A 16660-nucleotide genomic window follows, 5' to 3' on the forward strand; every position below is an offset into this window, starting at 1 on the left:
GTCTTAGACAAGAGCAACAACAGAGGAATATGGAGAAACAGAGATAGGGAATAGATTAGATAGCTTGCGAAACAAGTCAACCATATACATATACGAGAGAAAGATAAAAGAGAGATATTGAATGAATCAGCCGAAGAAGCTAGGGTCGTATCCATTGCTGGAAGTAGCCAAGATGTAGTAAGCAACGATGTGTCCAATAGAACCCCAAGCAAGAACATCAACGATGTTGAATCCAATCGGATCGTTCGATTTCAAGAGGCTGACGTATTCTTTTGCACGATCATCTCCAGCTTCGAAGTGGGTCTTCCCGTTCTGCTCCGGTAAGCCCTGTTTCGCAACGTTCTCTCTCTGGAAGTTGAAGAAGACGAAACGGCCAAGGAAGAGGGAGAGACCTGTGCTGAGGCTTATGACCACGGAAGGGCTAAGCTCAGCTCTCACAACGGCGGAGGAGGATTTTCTTCCGGCTGTGGTTGATAGTTTGGGAAAGGCGGAGGAGGAGGAGCCACCGAGACGGAGAGGACGAAGGCCATGGAATGAGATGGAGTTAGGGTTCTTCTGAGAGATTGCAGTTGAGAATGTGGTTGGTGAGAGCAAAGCTGATGCGCTTGTAGCCATTTTGCTGCTGTTTCTTCTCTATGAATTTTTTTTTGAGTGAAAGAGAAATGAGTGGTTTTGGATTTATGATCTTTTTGAGTGATCTGTTTTGGCTTCTGGGATGCAAAGGAGAAGACGCAGATGCAGATTTTGTTTGTGAGGATACGATTACGGATGGATGATGTGGCATTCTCTCGTTGGTTCTTTCTGGATTATGAGATTTTCAGTCAAATAATTGCGTTCGACCCCCTGCTGTTTAAAAGGTTTTACTTATAAGATCTTAATGTTTTTATTGAGTCTGATTTTGTTGTTCACAACCTACATACGCACAAGCCAAGTATCAGAGAAGAAAACAAAATTATTCTGAAATATTATATAATCGACCCAACAAATGGTAGAATCAACTCTGAAATTGAGTTCATACAAGTGACCGTAGCCAGATAAGAACAAGCCACAGACTTGACCCATGTTGTCTCTTGCCAAGAGTTGAGACTTGATGCAAACTCGCCGAATCTCAACACTTATGTACACACATACATGAACTTGAACACTCGAGATAAATGAAAATCAACTAACTAAATCGGCTCTCTGTCCTAATACCACTTGCACAACACATCATTTACACCATTAGAGATCGACTTGAGTTTATGTTTTTTTCCGTTCTCAGGTTTCTCAGTTTAACAAAGCGACAGGAGAGTGCGCAGCACATATGTATAGGCTCTTTTTATTCCTCTGGTATGTCGGATGATTATAGTAATGAATCAAGGTAGGAGTAGTTGTGGTGCCGGGCATACTCAATTAGACTTCCGTAAGTGCGGTCCCAAACGCCAATGAAGAGCGCTTCTGTGTCAGGGCTAAAGGATATTCCGGAGATCTCCCCAAAGAAGTCAATCTCTTGCTCCGTTTCATACCCTTTTGAGACATCGTACACATGGACAAAGTCAGCCGGCTCAGCCATGGCCATGTATTTCCCATCGGACGTGTAGCGGATGGATCGGATTGCTCCAAGGTTACCCCTCAAGACAGCAACAGATTTTGACAGGTTGCGAATGTCCCAAACCCGGCAGGTCTTGTCCTGGTTACCCGTGGAGAAAGTAACCCCATCTGGGTGCCATGCCGATGCAAAGGAAAAGTCCAAATGTCCTGACACCGTTCCCAGCGTCTGTCGGATATTCAAAACTGAGTTAGAGAAGCAAATATATTCAGGGATACTTTGAACACAGAGATTGTATCTCTACCTTTCCTGTGTTGGGGTCTACCAGAAGGCCTTCTGGGTTGTCTCCCACAATCGTCAATAATTTACCATCAGGACTTAAAGATGTGTGCTGTCAAATCAATAAACAAAAAAAAAAAAAAACCCTCTCGTAAAATGATTCCTGTGTACAACTACATTTTACAATTTCGTAATGTAAAAGGAGATAACAGATTCCGCAAGTAACTGTTACTGAAACTTACTACCACAAGTGCTAAAGCCTACAGGTCAACTTATACCAAAGCTAAAACCAAAAGATCAAGAAACACGTAGGGACTTACATTCACCGGCCAAGGAAAGCGAAAATGGTTAACAAGCTGGTATCTCTCCATATCAAAATCTCTGACTCCACAATCATTATTTGAGGCAGTGAAATGAAGCGCCCCACTGCAACAGACAGGCGCCAAAAGGTCAGTTAGAAGCTGTAAGTTGCACAAGTTGGCAAAAAAAAATCTGAAGCAAAAGGCGTGCAAATACCTGGGTTTGTTATAAATCTCAATAGCATTGGTTATAGCATTGTCATCATAAGTTGTACGTGAACAAAAGCTCACACCAGGTCTATCAAGATGCTGCATCAAATCAATATGGAAACAGATGAAGACCCTTGATTAGATTGTGTGTAATCGTTGTGTGAAATCCATGAATCGTAGAAACCATAGAACTTACCTTGCATATAAGTTCTCCTTGAAATCCGCCTGCAACTAGAAATTTATCTCTCACTGCAAGTGTACTCACTTGAGTCTTTGTAAATCCCTCCAACAAACTTCCAGGATGTTTCTGCACCCACACAATAAAAAGAACAAAAGAACCACCATTAACTGATGTACGTATTTAAAGAAGAACATTTTTATCATTCTGGAAGAAACTAACCTCAGATGGGGAAACATGACCTTGAACATTGAGAACTTCATGCTTTCCGGATGTCAAAGTAGAATAGTGGCTCACCAAATATTGTGACATAAGGTAGACATCGTGCTTAGAAGTTGCCCAAACCAAATTCCTCAACTTACACAATACAAAGCAAAAACTTTCAATTAGACGTCCACAGAAAAGCTTTTTAGCCATATCTTTTAACTTAGGCAGACAGTTGTAAAAATTTGTACACCCTCATTACCAAAACACATGATATGCGTATTCAATTACCAAAAAGAACATCGACAGAAAAAAAGAAAAAAAGAAAAAAGGAAGATAGTGCTTCAATGATATGAACCTGGAAATGAAGAATACTTGATTTGATAGATCTAGTATTCCGCCAGAAATCATAAAAAACAGCCCCTTTCTCTGTGACCATGCATTCCTGTGTTGAGCAAACAAAAAGGATTCATATATGTATCTTTCCCTGATCTTTCAAGTGAATATAAATGGAACAAGTTGACAACAAAGCTGAAATGGAAGAAGGACTTACTTTCCCAGAGGATTCACCAGAATTAGGAACATTTTCATAATTTTTATACTGTTCTAGTCTAGTTTGTCTGTATTTCTCTCTCGTAATACTAAGCCTGTCCCAAGGAATCCCCTGGATGTCTTTCCCTTTACGGGCTTGGTCAGCTGAAGTATCAGCTATTTTATTATTCTGAGAACCAAAAAAACCAACAAAACAGAGTTATTATTATAGCTATATACATTTAAAAACAATCATTTCGGTAAAAGACTTGATGATACAAAGGGGAGGAAAACATACAGAGTAGTCAAACTCGTCGACATCGGAATCGGATTCAGCCAAATCATCGCCACGAAAATCCTCATCGAAATCATCATCAACATCTTCCATTTCACTATCTTCATCTTCCATGAACTCAGCATCGTCCCCTTGGTAATTGGACATTTCTTCAGTTGATAAACTAAAAAAAAAAAGGCACCCTGCATCAATATCCCGAAACAGCACAGTTTTATTAATGAAATCTGAAAGCCATGGACCACACAAGCTACAGTTTGTAACAAAAAAAACTCCAACTGAAGAATATTCCCAGAGAAACCTAAAACTACCGACATAATTGCAGAGGGAGAAGAAACGAAACCAATAACAAATAACTTCAAATCACAAACCCTAACAGCCGTAAAATCGATTCCAAAAACTCAGAAAAAAAAAAAAGAAAAATCAAAGGCGGAGAAAACCTAGGATCGATAGATTCACCTGGCGAAGGCGAAGCAATTTGGTGCAATTAAAAACGGAGTTTTTCAGCGGAATCCAGGGGAATAATATATGAATCCTAATTTAAGTTTCGAGTCTCATAAAAATATCATCGGATCGATTGAGAGCGAGTTCAGAACACGAACGGAGAACAAGAGAGAGAGAGAGAGAGGAATAGCGAAATTTTTATTTTATCTTGGGGGGGGCTTCACAGTGGAAAAGGACGGTCTCAATTTTTTTCCTCTATTATTTTGTTAAAAAAACACACATCTTACACTTAGTTGACGGTTTTACCCTTGTATAATTCCTATACAGTGGTTCTGATTACGAGGGCTGTTTTTGTCTTTATCTCATTGCTTTCGTATGTGTCGCCATATATCATTCCATTACTATTATTTTTTTTTTTCTTCTATATATGTCAGTATCTCCTCTCTGCAAATGGCGAAGAAAGGGTAGTTAAGGAAGCAAGAGTAAAGAAGTCAGTTGCGGAGGCTGAAAAGTTCCCCTTTACTCACAAATTGGCCCTTAGTTTGGAACCGGTTCCACGGATCTCCTATAATGTAGATTTTGGGAAGGGTCGAGTGTTTGGGTATGATAATGAGGGGGCAAACTCTTCCTCTAGCAAGGAGAGGCCAGTTGGACAGGTGACTTTGGCAGGTGGTCTCAATCCTTTTGCTGGTTATGACAGGGCAAGTGAAAGCTCCTTTGAAAGCACTTTTGTTGCTAATTCAGATTCCTCTTTGTACTCGGATCCTCTTAAGGCTAGCTCTTTGGTTTATAGGATAGGCTTCTCTGAATCTAGTCCTTCCGGTACTAGTCTTAAAAAGAAAAATCCTAGGAAAAGACAACAAAAGAAAGCTAGAATGCTGAAAGGAAAAAATGGGAAGCTCAAAGAGACTGATGTGATAAAAAGTCCAGGCCTTATCAAAGGATCAGTGGAGAAAAGGAAGGCAGGTAATGAACTGGATGGTGCATCCAATGCTGTAAAAGCAAAAGTACCATTGATAGTCCCAAAGGAGGGACTGTCCAACATCTGATGAGCATTCTGAGCTGGAATTGCCAGGGATTGGGGCGGCCTCATGATCTGACAATTCCTCGTCTCATGGAATTGCGAAAAAAGCACTTTCCTGAAATTTTGTTCTTAATGGAAACAATGAATTGCAAGGATGTTGTTGTAGATATTCAAGTCTGGCTGGGTTATGAAAATGTTCATACAGTTGATCCAGTTGGCTCGTGTGGAGGTTTAGCGGTGTTTTGGAAGAACAGTGTAGATATGGAGTTTCTTTATGAAGATAAGAATGTGGTTGATATCTCTGTAAAGTTAAGTTTGCACAGCTTTTTCCTTTCGTGTATATATGGGAATCCGAATGTTCAATATAGGCAGGATGTTTGGGAAAGAATAACCAGAATAGGGATCACCAGAAAGGAGAATTGGTGTATGGTAGGGGACTTTAATGAGATCCTGAATAATGCTGAGAAGATTGGTGGTCCAAGACGTGCAGATTCGTCCTTCCTCCCTTTCTCTCTTATGTTGAACCAATGTGGTATGTCTGAATTACCAAGTTCTGGAAACGGATTTACTTGGGGTGGAAGAAGAGGTCCTCATTGGATTCAATGTAAGCTGGATAGAGGATTTGTCAACAAGGAGTGGCTGACAAATTTTCCTGCGGCAAATCAAGCATTCCTCCCTAAAAGAGGATCTGACCATCGACCTGTTCTGGTGAATCTGATCTCATCACAAGATTCTTACAAAGGCTCATTCAGATTTGATAAAAGAATGCTGCATAAGCCAATGGTGAAAGAAGCTATAGTTAAAGCATGGAATCAGTCTTCCATTTGGCCTGAAGAATCTGTTTCCCTGAGAATCAGAAACTGCAGAAAAGCGCTTAGTAGATGGAAAAAGGACAATGAGCTCAATTCAAAGGAAAAGATCATTCGTCTTCAAGACGAATTGGAAGCTGTCCAGTCTTCTATCTTTCCTTCTTCAGTTCTAATGGCTTCTCTAAAGCGAAACCTTGTTAAGGCTTACAAAGAAGAAGAAAGTCATTGGCAACAGAAGAGTAGAGCCAAATGGATGGTGGGGGGGGACAGAAACACAAAATTCTTCCATGCGTCGGTCAAGAATTCAAGAAATAAGAACGGGTTAGAAAAGTTGGTTGATATTAATGGGATAGTGCATAGAGCAGAGGCCTCAAAAGGTGAAATTGCGTCGTCCTATTTTAACAACCAACTTTTTTTCACAGTGGAAAAAGACGGTCTCAATTTTTTTCCTCTATTATTTTGTTAAAAAAACACACATCTTACACTTAGTTGACGGTTTTACCCTTGTATAATTCCTATACAGTGGTTCTGATTACGAGGGCTGTTTTTGTCTTTATCTCATTGCTTTCGTATGTGTCGCCATATATCATTCCATTACTATTTTTTTTTTTTTCTTCTATATATGTCAGTATCTCCTCTCTGCAAATGGCGAAGAAAGGGTAGTTAAGGAAGCAAGAGTAAAGAAGTCAGTTGCGGAGGCTGAAAAGTCCCCCTTTACTCACAAATTGGCCCTTAGTTTGGAACCGGTTCCGCGGATCTCCTATAATGTAGATTTTGGGAAGGGTCGAGTGTTTGGGTATGATAATGAGGGGGCAAACTCTTCCTCTAGCAAGGAGAGGCCAGTTGGACAGGTGACTTTGGCAGGTGGTCTCAATCCTTTTGCTGGTTATGACAGGGCAAGTGAAAGCTCCTTTGAAAGCACTTTTGTTGCTAATTCAGATTCCTCTTTGTACTCGGATCCTCTTAAGGCTAGCTCTTCGGTTTATAGGATAGGCTTCTCTGAAGCTAGTCCTTCCGGTACTAGTCTTAAAAAGAAAAATCCTAGGAAAAGACAACAAAAGAAAGCTAGAATGCTGAAAGGAAAAAATGGGAAGCTCAAAGAGACTGATGTGATAAAAAGTCCAGGCCTTATCAAAGGATCAGTGGAGAAAAGGAAGGCAGGTAATGAACTGGATGGTGCATCCAATGCTGTAAAAGCAAAAGTGCCATTGATAGTCCCAAAGGAGGGACTGTCCAACATCTGATGAGCATTCTGAGCTGGAATTGCCAGGGATTGGGGCGGCCTCATGATCTGACAATTCCTCGTCTCATGGAATTGCGAAAAAATCACTTTCCTGAAATTTTGTTCTTAATGGAAACAATGAATTGCAAGGATGTTGTTGTAGATATTCAAGTCTGGCTGGGTTATGAAAATGTTCATACAGTTGATCCAGTTGGCTCGTGTGGAGGTTTAGCGGTGTTTTGGAAGAACAGTGTAGATATGGAGTTTCTTTATGAAGATAAGAATGTGGTTGATATCTCTGTAAAGTTAAGTTTGCACAGCTTTTTCCTTTCGTGTATATATGGGAATCCGAATGTTCAATATAGGCAGGATGTTTGGGAAAGAATAACCAGAATAGGGATCACCAGAAAGGAGAATTGGTGTATGGTAGGGGACTTTAATGAGATCCTGAATAATGCTGAGAAGATTGGTGGTCCAAGACGTGCAGATTCGTCCTTCCTCCCTTTCTCTCTTATGTTGAACCAATGTGGTATGTCTGAATTACCAAGTTCTGGAAACGGATTTACTTGGGGTGGAAGAAGAGGTCCTCATTGGATTCAATGTAAGTTGGATAGAGGATTTGTCAACAAGGAGTGGCTGACAAATTTTCCTGCGGCAAATCAAGCTTTCCTCCCTAAAAGAGGATCTGACCATCGACCTGTTCTGGTGAATCTGATCTCATCACAAGATTCTTACAAAGGCTCATTCAGATTTGATAAAAGAATGCTGCATAAGCCAATGGTGAAAGAAGCTATAGTTAAAGCATGGAATCAGTCTTCCATTTGGCCTGAAGAATTTGTTTCCCTGAGAATCAGAAACTGCAGAAAAGCGCTTAGTAGATGGAAAAAGGACAATGAGCTCAATTCAAAGGAAAAGATCATTCGTCTTCAAGACGAATTGGAAGCTGTCCAGTCTTCTATCTTTCCTTCTTCAGTTCTAATGGCTTCTCTAAAGCGAAACCTTGTTAAGGCTTACAAAGAAGAAGAAAGTCATTGGCAACAGAAGAGTAGAGCCAAATGGATGGTGGGGGGGGGGACAGAAACACAAAATTCTTCCATGCGTCGGTCAAGAATTCAAGAAATAAGAACGGGTTAGAAAAGTTGGTTGATATTAATGGGATAGTGCATAGAGCAGAGGCCTCAAAAGGTGAAATTGCGTCGTCCTATTTTAACAATCTTTTCTCTTCGTCAAGTCCTTCAAACTCACAAGGTATGCTTGATGGTATTCTGCCGAGAGTGACTGATGAAATGAATCAACAACTACTAGCAAAGGTGTCAAAAGAGGAAATCAAAAATGCAGTGTTCTCAATAAAACCATCAAGTTCACCAGGTGCAGATGGAATGACAGGGTTATTCTTCCAACAGTATTGGGAGGTAGTTGGAGATCAAGTTACAAAGGAAGTTAGTAGTTTCTTTGAAACTAGTGTCTTCCCTAGAGAATGGAACTTCACGCAGTTATGCCTAATTCCCAAAAAACTTAATTCTCCTCTTATGAGTGATCTTAGGCCAATCAGCTTGTGTTCTGTTCTCTATAAGGTGGTCGCAAAAATCCTGATGGCAAGGCTACAACCTCTGTTGCCTGAGATTATGTCTCCAAATCAATCAGCCTTCATTCCAGAGAGGTTAATCTCAGACAACATTCTCATTGCACATGAAGCAGTGCATGGTCTTCGCACTCATAAGGATATATCAAAAAGCTTCATGGCAGTCAAAACTGATATGTCAAAAGCTTATGACCGAATGGAGTGGAGCTACCTTCAAGGAATCTTGACTGCGCTTGGATTTCATAGCAAATGGGTGGACATGATTATGTTCTGTGTAACAACTGTCTCGTACACTGTGCTGATTAATGGTCAGCCTTTTGGCCTGATCAATCCTAAAAGGGGCCTAAGACAGGGTGACCCTCTCTCTCCTGCTTTATTTGTGCTCTGTGCTGAGGGTTTAACCCACCTGCTCAATAAAGCTGAACTAGATGGTCAACTTAATGGCTTCCAATTCTCCCCTCAAGGCCCTGCCATTCACCACCTTCTCTTTGCAGATGACAGTCTGTTCCTGATTAAAGCTTCTATAGATCAAGCTTCGACTCTGCAAGGGATTCTAGTTGCTTATGGGAATGTTACAGGTCAGCTTATAAATCTTGATAAATCTTCTATCACATTTGGGAATAAAGTGGAAGCGGATATGAGGATTCTTATTCAAGAAAAACTGGGTATTGTTAAAGAAGGAGGAGCAGGCTCTTACCTTGGGCTTCCAGAATGTTTCAGTGGATCCAAGGTGGAGTTGCTAGCATATATCCATGAGAAAATGAAAAGCAGAATGTCAGGCTGGTTTGCTCGGTCACTATCTCAGGGTGGGAAAGAAATCCTCCTTAAAGCTGTGGCAATGGCCATGCCAGTCTTTGCAATGACTTGTTTTAAACTACCCAAAAAGACTTGTGAGAAGTTAACATCGGCTATGTCAGCTTTTTGGTGGGATTCCACAGAAGACAAGAGGAAAATGCATTGGATTGGATGGGATAAATTATGTCTCCCTAAGCATCTGGGTGGACTCGGGTTTAAAGATATCCAAATCTTTAATCAAGCTCTCCTTGCTAAACAGGCCTGGAGGATCCTTCAGGATGAAAACAGTCTGTTTGCCAGATTTTTTAGAAGCAGATATTTTGAGGATGTTGAGTTTTTAAGTGCTGAACTTGGTGTCAGACCGTCGTATGCCTGGAGAAGTATCTTACATGGAAGGGAACTTCTAAAAAGAGGCTTGAGACAAATGATTGGTGATGGGGAATCAACTTTTGTATGGTCGTCTAGGTGGGTTCTCGATGGAGTTATGCGAGCCCCTCTAATGAAAAACATCATCTTTGATTTGGATTTAAAGGTAAATGAACTCATTGATGATGCCACTCTTTCTTGGGATTTGACAAAACTGAACTTTCATTTCTTCCCGAGAGACGTGGAGTTGATCTGCAAAGTTAAACCAGTTCCCTTCTCAAAAGATTTCTCCATATGGGAACACACAAAAAGTGGTGCCTACTCTGTAAAGTCTGGTTACTGGGCGGCCTACCAAAGGGATCACATCGATCTAGTAACAGAGGCTCTCATGCAACCCTCAATTCTGATTATAAAAGAGCAACTTTGGAATTGTGGTACAGTCCCAAAGATAAAGACCTTCATGTGGAAAGCTGTCTCGGGGGGTCTTCCAGTTGCAGACAAAATGATCGCTAGAGGTTTGAAAGCTGACTCGAGATGCCAGAATTGTGGGCTTGAAGGAGAATCTCCAAACCATATCCTCTTTTCTTGTTCTGTTGCTAGACAAATCTGGGCAATTTACAACTTTCCTTACCCAGAAAATGGGTTTGACCCTACATCCTTATTCCAGAATTTGTACTACTGCTTGTTAGTTAGTAAAAACATCAAAGTACAGCTGGAGATTAGGAAAGCCTTCCCTTGGATCCTTTGGCAGCTATGGAAAAACAGAAATCTGCTTAGCATTGAAGGTAAAAGACTTAGCGTTCCTGAAACAATCATCAAGATCAGAGAAAGTGTTCAGGAGTGGATTGATGCTCAAGCTTTCAACGAGAAAGACGAAGAGACAGCTAGACTAAATCACCCCCAAAAGAAAAACTCGTGGTCTCCACCTCCTTCTGGTTGGGTCAAATGTAATATAGCTTCCTCATGGAACCAGGAACTGAATACTAGTGGAGCAGCGTGGGTAGTGAGAAACGAATGGGGAACTGCTTTACTCCACAACAGAAAGTCTTTTGCATCGGTGGTTAGTAATATTGATGCCAAGTTTCATGGTTGGTTATGGTCTATTGAAAGCATAAAAAGTCACAATTTCAATAAGATCATCTTTGCGTCAGAGGATAAAGAGCTGATAGAAGGGGTTCTTAGGCCTCGAGCCTGGCCTTCTTTCAAGTTACAGTCCCTTTGGATTGGTGCAGGTTTGGAAAATTTTTTGGATTGGAAACTGTTTTTGGAGGACAGAAATTCGAATCTTGCGGCTCACCTTATAGCTAAGAGCGTAACAAGAGAGGATCGTCGCCAATCGTATGTAGCAACCGGTTACCCCTCTTGGTTACACTGTATTTTTGTGGAGGACATAGCTAGAATCTCTGTATGATTTAGCTTTGGTTTGCTGGGTTGATTGCGTTCGATCCATTTTGTAAGTTAAGGTCCAATATATCAATATCAATATAATATTTCAGTGAAAAAAAAAAAAAAAAGAACCCTCGATGATTTATTTTTTTATAAACTCTCTCTAATCATATAATAATAATAACATTTTAACAACTGCAAATCCACTTGAAAGATCAGATTCTAAAAATTATAAAATCATATATAGTTTGCTTTTTTTTTTATCTCAAACAAATGGATTCTTCAGAGGCTCCTAATGTTTCTCAATTATATTATCACTATATACATCTCATCTCTATCTTAATTTCAAGTGTTCATCATCTACATGAGTCTCCACACCAGATTTGTCAAAGAACCTCAACTACTTACAGAGTTGCAAAAACCACTTTGCGTTTCATGTTAAACAAATGGATTCTTCCTGATCCTCCATTATCAAAATACCTTCAAAAGATTTACAAAATCTCATTTGTTTAGCTCTTATAGTGTAGTTTCTTAACTACACCAGGTTACAACAAAAGGGTTTGGTACTTAAAAGAATCTATATTATCAAAGACAGGATTGATTGATCATCAGATGTTTTCACTGTCCTTATCTTCTTCTTTTTCTTCTTTTTATAACTTAAAAAGTAGAAGCAGAGGGACCTATTTATAAAAAAAAGGAGAGAAAAGTTGTGAACAAAAGTTAGATCAGGAGGAGAAGGGAAGGAGCTAAAGAACCTAACATGTGTTTTGTTTTCGGAATCTGTTCTCTCTTTCTCTCTCTCTGTATGTGCAGATTTGTATTTGTGCAAAACTCAGATGTTCTCTTAAGGTTGGTTTTTAACAGAACAATCTTCTTCTTCTCTGCACAAAGAACAGTTTCGAGTTGTTAGTCATCCTACCATCAGCATGTTCGTTGCTATACTGACGGCAATAAGTACTTACGTGAAGTTGGGAATCTCGTAAACTTTGCAACATTTCAGTAATCTCCATCTGTTTCATCACCGTAGCGTGTAAAAGCTGCAACCAATGGAAAATGTTTTCAGTCCATACTGAATATACAAAGTTTGAAGGTTGAAAACATCTAGGAAAGGTACCGTACCCTCTTTGTTTTATCGAGATCAAACTCAACCGACTTGATTCTGTCTAAAGAATCCATCAACATTCTCTCCTTCTCTACAGGTATTGCAACGGGTTTGTTCCGGATATCCTCGTAAGTTTTCTCCAGTTTCTGAATACGCTCCAAACATGGAAGAATCCGGTCTTTCATTGTGGGCTGTCTAGGGGTTGGGATGAGGCTGCACCTACTCTCATCTTCTGTTCGACTTGAAGGGCTAACTGTAGTCTGGCTTCTCAGAAGCTCAAACGGAGTACAGCGGAATACAGCAGCTAGTTTCAGCATTAAAGAAAGTAGCCTTTTCGCTAGGTTCTCACATTTTATCTTGTCAATTGTTCCCCTTAAACCATGAAGCCTAGGAATGATGGGAGCACCTACGACATACCAGACGGAAAATGAATTTCAAAAGGTGAGAAAATGATACAGGAAATCTGTTCATTACAGAAGGAAAAAAAAGTCATATGTAATGGGTTTGGTACTTAAAAGAATCTATATTATCAAAGATCTGTTGATTACAGAAGAAGAAGAAAAAAAAGTCATATGTAATGGAATTGTTTCAGCAGTAAAGCATGAATAAGAAGTATAACCTGGTGGAGATGTTTCACATTTTAAACCGAGAGGTGTTTGATTGAGTTCGAACATTTGGTAATGGGATTGCCTTTCTTGGCCTTTTCGGTTACCAGCTTTGTCAGGTACGGCAAACTTGTCATCGCAACTATAATAGCCGTTAGCATCTGATGCTCTAGACTGCATAGATCATATTGTTCCGGTTAGTGTTAAGAAACTAGAGTGGTCTGTGATACAAATGTACCAATACAATAACTCACTTCCTCATAAGCTGGATTCACATGAGCAGAAGCTGAGCACATTCTTCCAGTTGGAGAAGTAGGAACATCAGAACAAGATACCGACTCGGCCGCTGAAGTCTCAGCTTGCATAGCCTATAAATCCACAGTTACACTGTCATATTACCGGGAAAAGTGTTTTACAACAAATAGAGAAATTGGTTTGACAGAGCCATTTACCATCGATGGATGTATACTTATGTAGGAGGAAGAATTCTGCGGGTCACTAAGCTTCCTGGTAATTTGCCTAAAGAGTGATGATTCTCCATGGTAGATGAGCTAATCAAGGAAAATATCTAAAATGAGCTTCATGTACAAAATCGGACTATAAGCTGACTCCCACTTAAAAGTTCCTTAGGAAAGAGCAAAAGCAAAATTTAATAAGACGTACCTTCATTATTTCAGGATCATTCCAGGGTCCTTTATTAGAACGAAGACACCCTCTTCCATCACCAAAGCAAGAGCATGAACCTCCTAGGAATTCTGGCAATTGACTAAAGCACAGAGCACCAAAGCTGATAAGTATTGCTTAGACATGATATCCGAAATTTTTCAGGTGCGGTTTAAATGGAAAGAAAGCTACCTTGAATCAATGACTTCATGTAACTTAGACAAAGATTTGGATTCTAGCACCTGCATTGACAGAGATAAGATAAACTACACAGAGTAATAGTTAACCAAATAGAAAAACAAGGCTGAAAAGCTGTACATGTATTTTTGCAATGGTCTTTGCATCAAGACACTTCTGAGCAGCAGGCCAAAGCATCTTTTTGAAACCTGTTCCAGCATTTACAATGTACATTCTATGCAACGTCTGCAAAATAATGAAATGACTTCAAACAAACAGGCAATGCATGTGAAGAAGATATGAGAGATGTAAAACTGAAAAAAACAAGTACCTCAGGGTAGTAATTGTTGTCAATCTTCGATATGGCAGCCACAAGATTTGCAGCTGTTGGTGTGAAGTTCTTAATTCCCTGTCATTAACATGACACTGCAAATATGAGAATCTAGAAGCAACAAAAGAGAAAAATCTGCTTCAAAGCGTTACACAATACAGAAAGATTCCTAAATAATTACCAATCCTTGCACATCTAGTATAGTAGTCGTGGAACAGATTCGACGCTTTGCGGCAATTGAGCATGCAGGGAATTTCTCCAGGAGAGCTCTCTCAAACTCCTGCACATGGTACTTTAAATATCTATCTATGGTGGTGATACGCATAAGCTTAGAAGGATGAGCTTTTCCAAGTCTTTCAATGTAGACAGGTCTTCCTTCCTTATCAACTCCATGATAGCCTTGAGGATAGTATTGCAAAACTTCTTCAAGCTCTTCGAAATCAAAGTCCTACCATCCACATACAAGAATTAAAATTATAAGAGTTTGATACTGAATCCATCAAGTAATTAAGAAAATGAATAGATGTTTGCATCCAAATATCAAGAATGAACTTGAATCTTTAACTCCTAACCTCTAGTATGGTATCTGTCCCATACTCTTTTCTCCATCTTAGCATTTCTTCCCACATCTGGATAGTTTTTTCAATGTTAAGATCCCTAGCTTTCAAAAACCTATATTTTCAAAATGAATCGTTGGTTAGCTTGACAGTATTAGCAAGGCATCACATTTTATTAGCTAAAGGGACCAGAGTGTATATGTAGCTGATACTAAAGAAGGAACAGACAAACCTGAGAAGAGTATGGTATTCATCATGTCTAGGAGGTAACAAATCTCTCTGAAGAAGCTTACGGCGAAATTCAAGCACAACGCTCTCTTCTTTTTCATCCCTTACATCTTCAATGGAGACAGCAGGAATCCGATAGTCAATTTTCCTTTTGCCCCTTTTCTTCAAAGAATGAGTGAACTTGGTTGAAGCATTGATGGCCTTCTTCTTCAAATTCCCTATTTTGGAGCGCCGTCGCTCATCTTCAGAGATTTCAAAGTCTGATCTTCTCTCCCTAAATTCGTCAAAGGTACCAATTTCTTCAATACCTTCAATACAAAACAAAAATCAAAAGTAAGTATCTGTAAAAGTCTCATTATCTAATTGTCAAGATTGATCCCCATGGGAATCAAGAAGTTTCCTTAATTCATCATCCACAGGGAAACCAAAGACAGAAACTTGAGAATATATCAAAAACTAAACATCAAAAATTTACCAGACATATCAACTCAAAGGGAAAGCTTTGTTGTTGCTGAACAGATTCAGAGGACATGCATGTGAGTCATCATACGACCATCAAACACTTATGAGACAAAAACAAACCTGGAGAAACAGAAGACAAAAAAAACTGTCAAAAAACAAAAAATTAAAATCAAGAATCATCAAAAATCTTTCTTGGGTTCTGAAATCAAAAGCATAAACATTAAGAATGAAAAAACCAATAAAATCTTTTTTTGCTGTGATGGCATTAAATATATCTCTTTTACACAGTGCCATAAAGCTTAGATTAGGTCCCCGTGAACATAAGAACTAAAACAACCCACAAGATATTTGCCTCAAGCGATTACAACTAAAAACCGAACCTTTTTTGTTTGGTCTTCAGGGTTAAGCTCTAGATCTGCAACTAAAGTAGGGAAGAAGAATCCATCAACACGGTTTCTCACTTTCTCAGCATTAAAGACTTAAACTACACTTGTCTTCTTCTTCTCTCCTTTAAAATTAAAAAATAAAAACGCATTACTTAAAAGCTTGGCCATAATAAATGCAATCTGAAAACTTTAAGTGAGACAGAAACAGAGAAACCGTTAAAAATACAAAAAAGATGAAACAGTCGTAGAACAAAGCAGTTCGAAATCGAAGCAATGCCGATTGAAGAAGAACAAATACGGATCTAATTCTAACTAAACCCACCGACACACCAAAAAAAAAAAACAGAAACGAGAACAGACTCTGGTTTTACCTGAATGTGACAAGAGGATCTCTCCGATAAAAACTCAATGATCGGAAATCCAAATCCCAGGGAAGATAAAAGAGAGAGAGAGAGATTCTAAAACACGCAAAAAAAAAAAAAAAAACGAGATTTTTCCAGAGAAAGTGAAAGTATAACAAAAGGGTTCTTCTTCTTCTAAGAATTACACGAGGGTTGCGCAAAGGAGATGCGGAGAGAGAGAGAAGAAAGATCTGAAATTTCTCGCGTGTTGTTTCTTCTTCTTCTTCTTCTTCTTCTTCTTCTGCTTCCTTTACTCTTTTTTGAGTTTTCTTTTCGCTTTCTACTACTTAATTATTTATTTAATAATATTCTTTCTCTTTTTCTTTAAATTTTTTTTATAAGAAAAAAAAAAGGTGAAAAAGGTTTAGGTTTGGTAATATAGCGTAGTAGTGTTGGGTCCAACTCCAACACAACACAATGGTCCCTTTAGAGAGAGTATACTACAGCAGCAATGGGGTGAATGAAAGAAATAAAGTGTTGTTCGTCAGTGAGTTTCCCTTTGGGTCTCTGCCTTCATTTTGCATGCGTGTCCTTTTCTTCCCCCTTCTCTTCTTCCCTCACATATATATATCACACTGTATTTTTAATTTATTGTGGTT

At 39.3% G+C, this 16660-nt stretch overlaps 3 protein-coding genes across 12 annotated transcripts; all 3 read right to left on the bottom strand.

Annotated features, from left to right (window-relative positions):
* Positions 1-30: 30 nt before the first annotated feature.
* On the bottom strand, positions 31-656 carry LOC104778438 (photosystem I reaction center subunit V, chloroplastic). The gene has a single exon (XM_010502884.3). The coding sequence runs from the start codon at positions 613-615 to the stop codon at positions 127-129; it is 489 nt and encodes a 162-aa protein (XP_010501186.2). The 5' UTR covers positions 616-656; the 3' UTR covers positions 31-126.
* A 287-nt stretch (positions 657-943) lies between these two features.
* LOC104758851 (putative WD repeat-containing protein C2A9.03) lies at positions 944-4252 on the bottom strand. Of its 3 annotated transcripts, none has more exons than XM_087494475.1 (10): positions 3981-4252; positions 3528-3706; positions 3252-3419; positions 3057-3143; positions 2717-2851; positions 2513-2623; positions 2324-2415; positions 2128-2233; positions 1833-1919; positions 944-1756 (listed from the first exon to the last, which is right to left on the bottom strand). In XM_087494475.1, the coding sequence occupies exons 2-10, from the start codon at positions 3669-3671 to the stop codon at positions 1343-1345; spliced, it is 1344 nt and encodes a 447-aa protein (XP_087350601.1). In that variant the 5' UTR covers positions 3672-3706; positions 3981-4252; the 3' UTR covers positions 944-1342. The 3 variants fall into 3 exon arrangements, with proteins under 3 accessions (XP_087350601.1, XP_087350600.1, XP_087350602.1); XM_087494474.1 differs by having other exon boundaries at positions 3528-3687; positions 3981-4233; XM_087494476.1 differs by having other exon boundaries at positions 3528-3687; positions 3962-4221.
* Positions 4253-11580: 7328 nt separating this feature from the next.
* LOC104758852 (phosphatidylinositol/phosphatidylcholine transfer protein SFH13) lies at positions 11581-16660 on the bottom strand. Of its 8 annotated transcripts, none has more exons than XR_015586424.1 (17): positions 16032-16605; positions 15655-15782; positions 15288-15394; positions 14817-15120; positions 14600-14699; positions 14209-14475; positions 14028-14105; positions 13838-13942; positions 13712-13761; positions 13520-13622; positions 13309-13407; positions 13111-13224; positions 12871-13030; positions 12269-12657; positions 12112-12186; positions 11910-12030; positions 11581-11829 (listed from the first exon to the last, which is right to left on the bottom strand). XR_015586424.1 is itself a non-coding variant. In XM_087494469.1 (16 exons), exons 3-16 carry the CDS (start codon positions 15292-15294, stop codon positions 12007-12009), a joined length of 1875 nt encoding a protein of 624 aa, XP_087350595.1. In that variant the 5' UTR covers positions 15295-15394; positions 15655-15782; positions 16032-16660; the 3' UTR covers positions 11581-12006. The 8 variants fall into 8 exon arrangements, 3 of the variants coding, with proteins under 3 accessions (XP_087350595.1, XP_087350596.1, XP_087350597.1); XR_015586428.1 differs by having other exon boundaries at positions 13520-13611; positions 16032-16523; XR_015586425.1 differs by having other exon boundaries at positions 15655-15695; positions 16032-16329.

The sequence above is a fragment of the Camelina sativa genome, chromosome 17, assembly GCF_030686135.1.
Source record: "Camelina sativa cultivar CO46 ecotype springtype chromosome 17, ASM3068613v1".
Taxonomy (NCBI): Eukaryota; Viridiplantae; Streptophyta; class Magnoliopsida; order Brassicales; family Brassicaceae; genus Camelina; species Camelina sativa.

Coding starts and splice junctions, on each gene's coding strand:
- LOC104778438 (XM_010502884.3), bottom strand. CDS start 615: ATGGCTACAAGCGCATCAGCTTTGCTCTCACCAACCACATTCTCAACT.
- LOC104758851 (XM_087494475.1), bottom strand. CDS start 3,671: ATGTCCAATTACCAAGGGGACGATGCTGAGTTCATGGAAGATGAAGAT. Junction 2,624..2,716: donor GTCATGTTTCCCCATCTGAG/GTTAGTTTCTTC, acceptor GTGTGGGTGCAG/AAACATCCTGGAAGTTTGTT. Junction 2,416..2,512: donor AAGGAGAACTTATATGCAAG/GTAAGTTCTATG, acceptor GATTTGATGCAG/CATCTTGATAGACCTGGTGT.
- LOC104758852 (XM_087494469.1), bottom strand. Junction 14,476..14,599: donor GGACAGATACCATACTAGAG/GTTAGGAGTTAA, acceptor TGTGGATGGTAG/GACTTTGATTTCGAAGAGCT. Junction 13,225..13,308: donor TAAGTATACATCCATCGATG/GTAAATGGCTCT, acceptor GTGGATTTATAG/GCTATGCAAGCTGAGACTTC.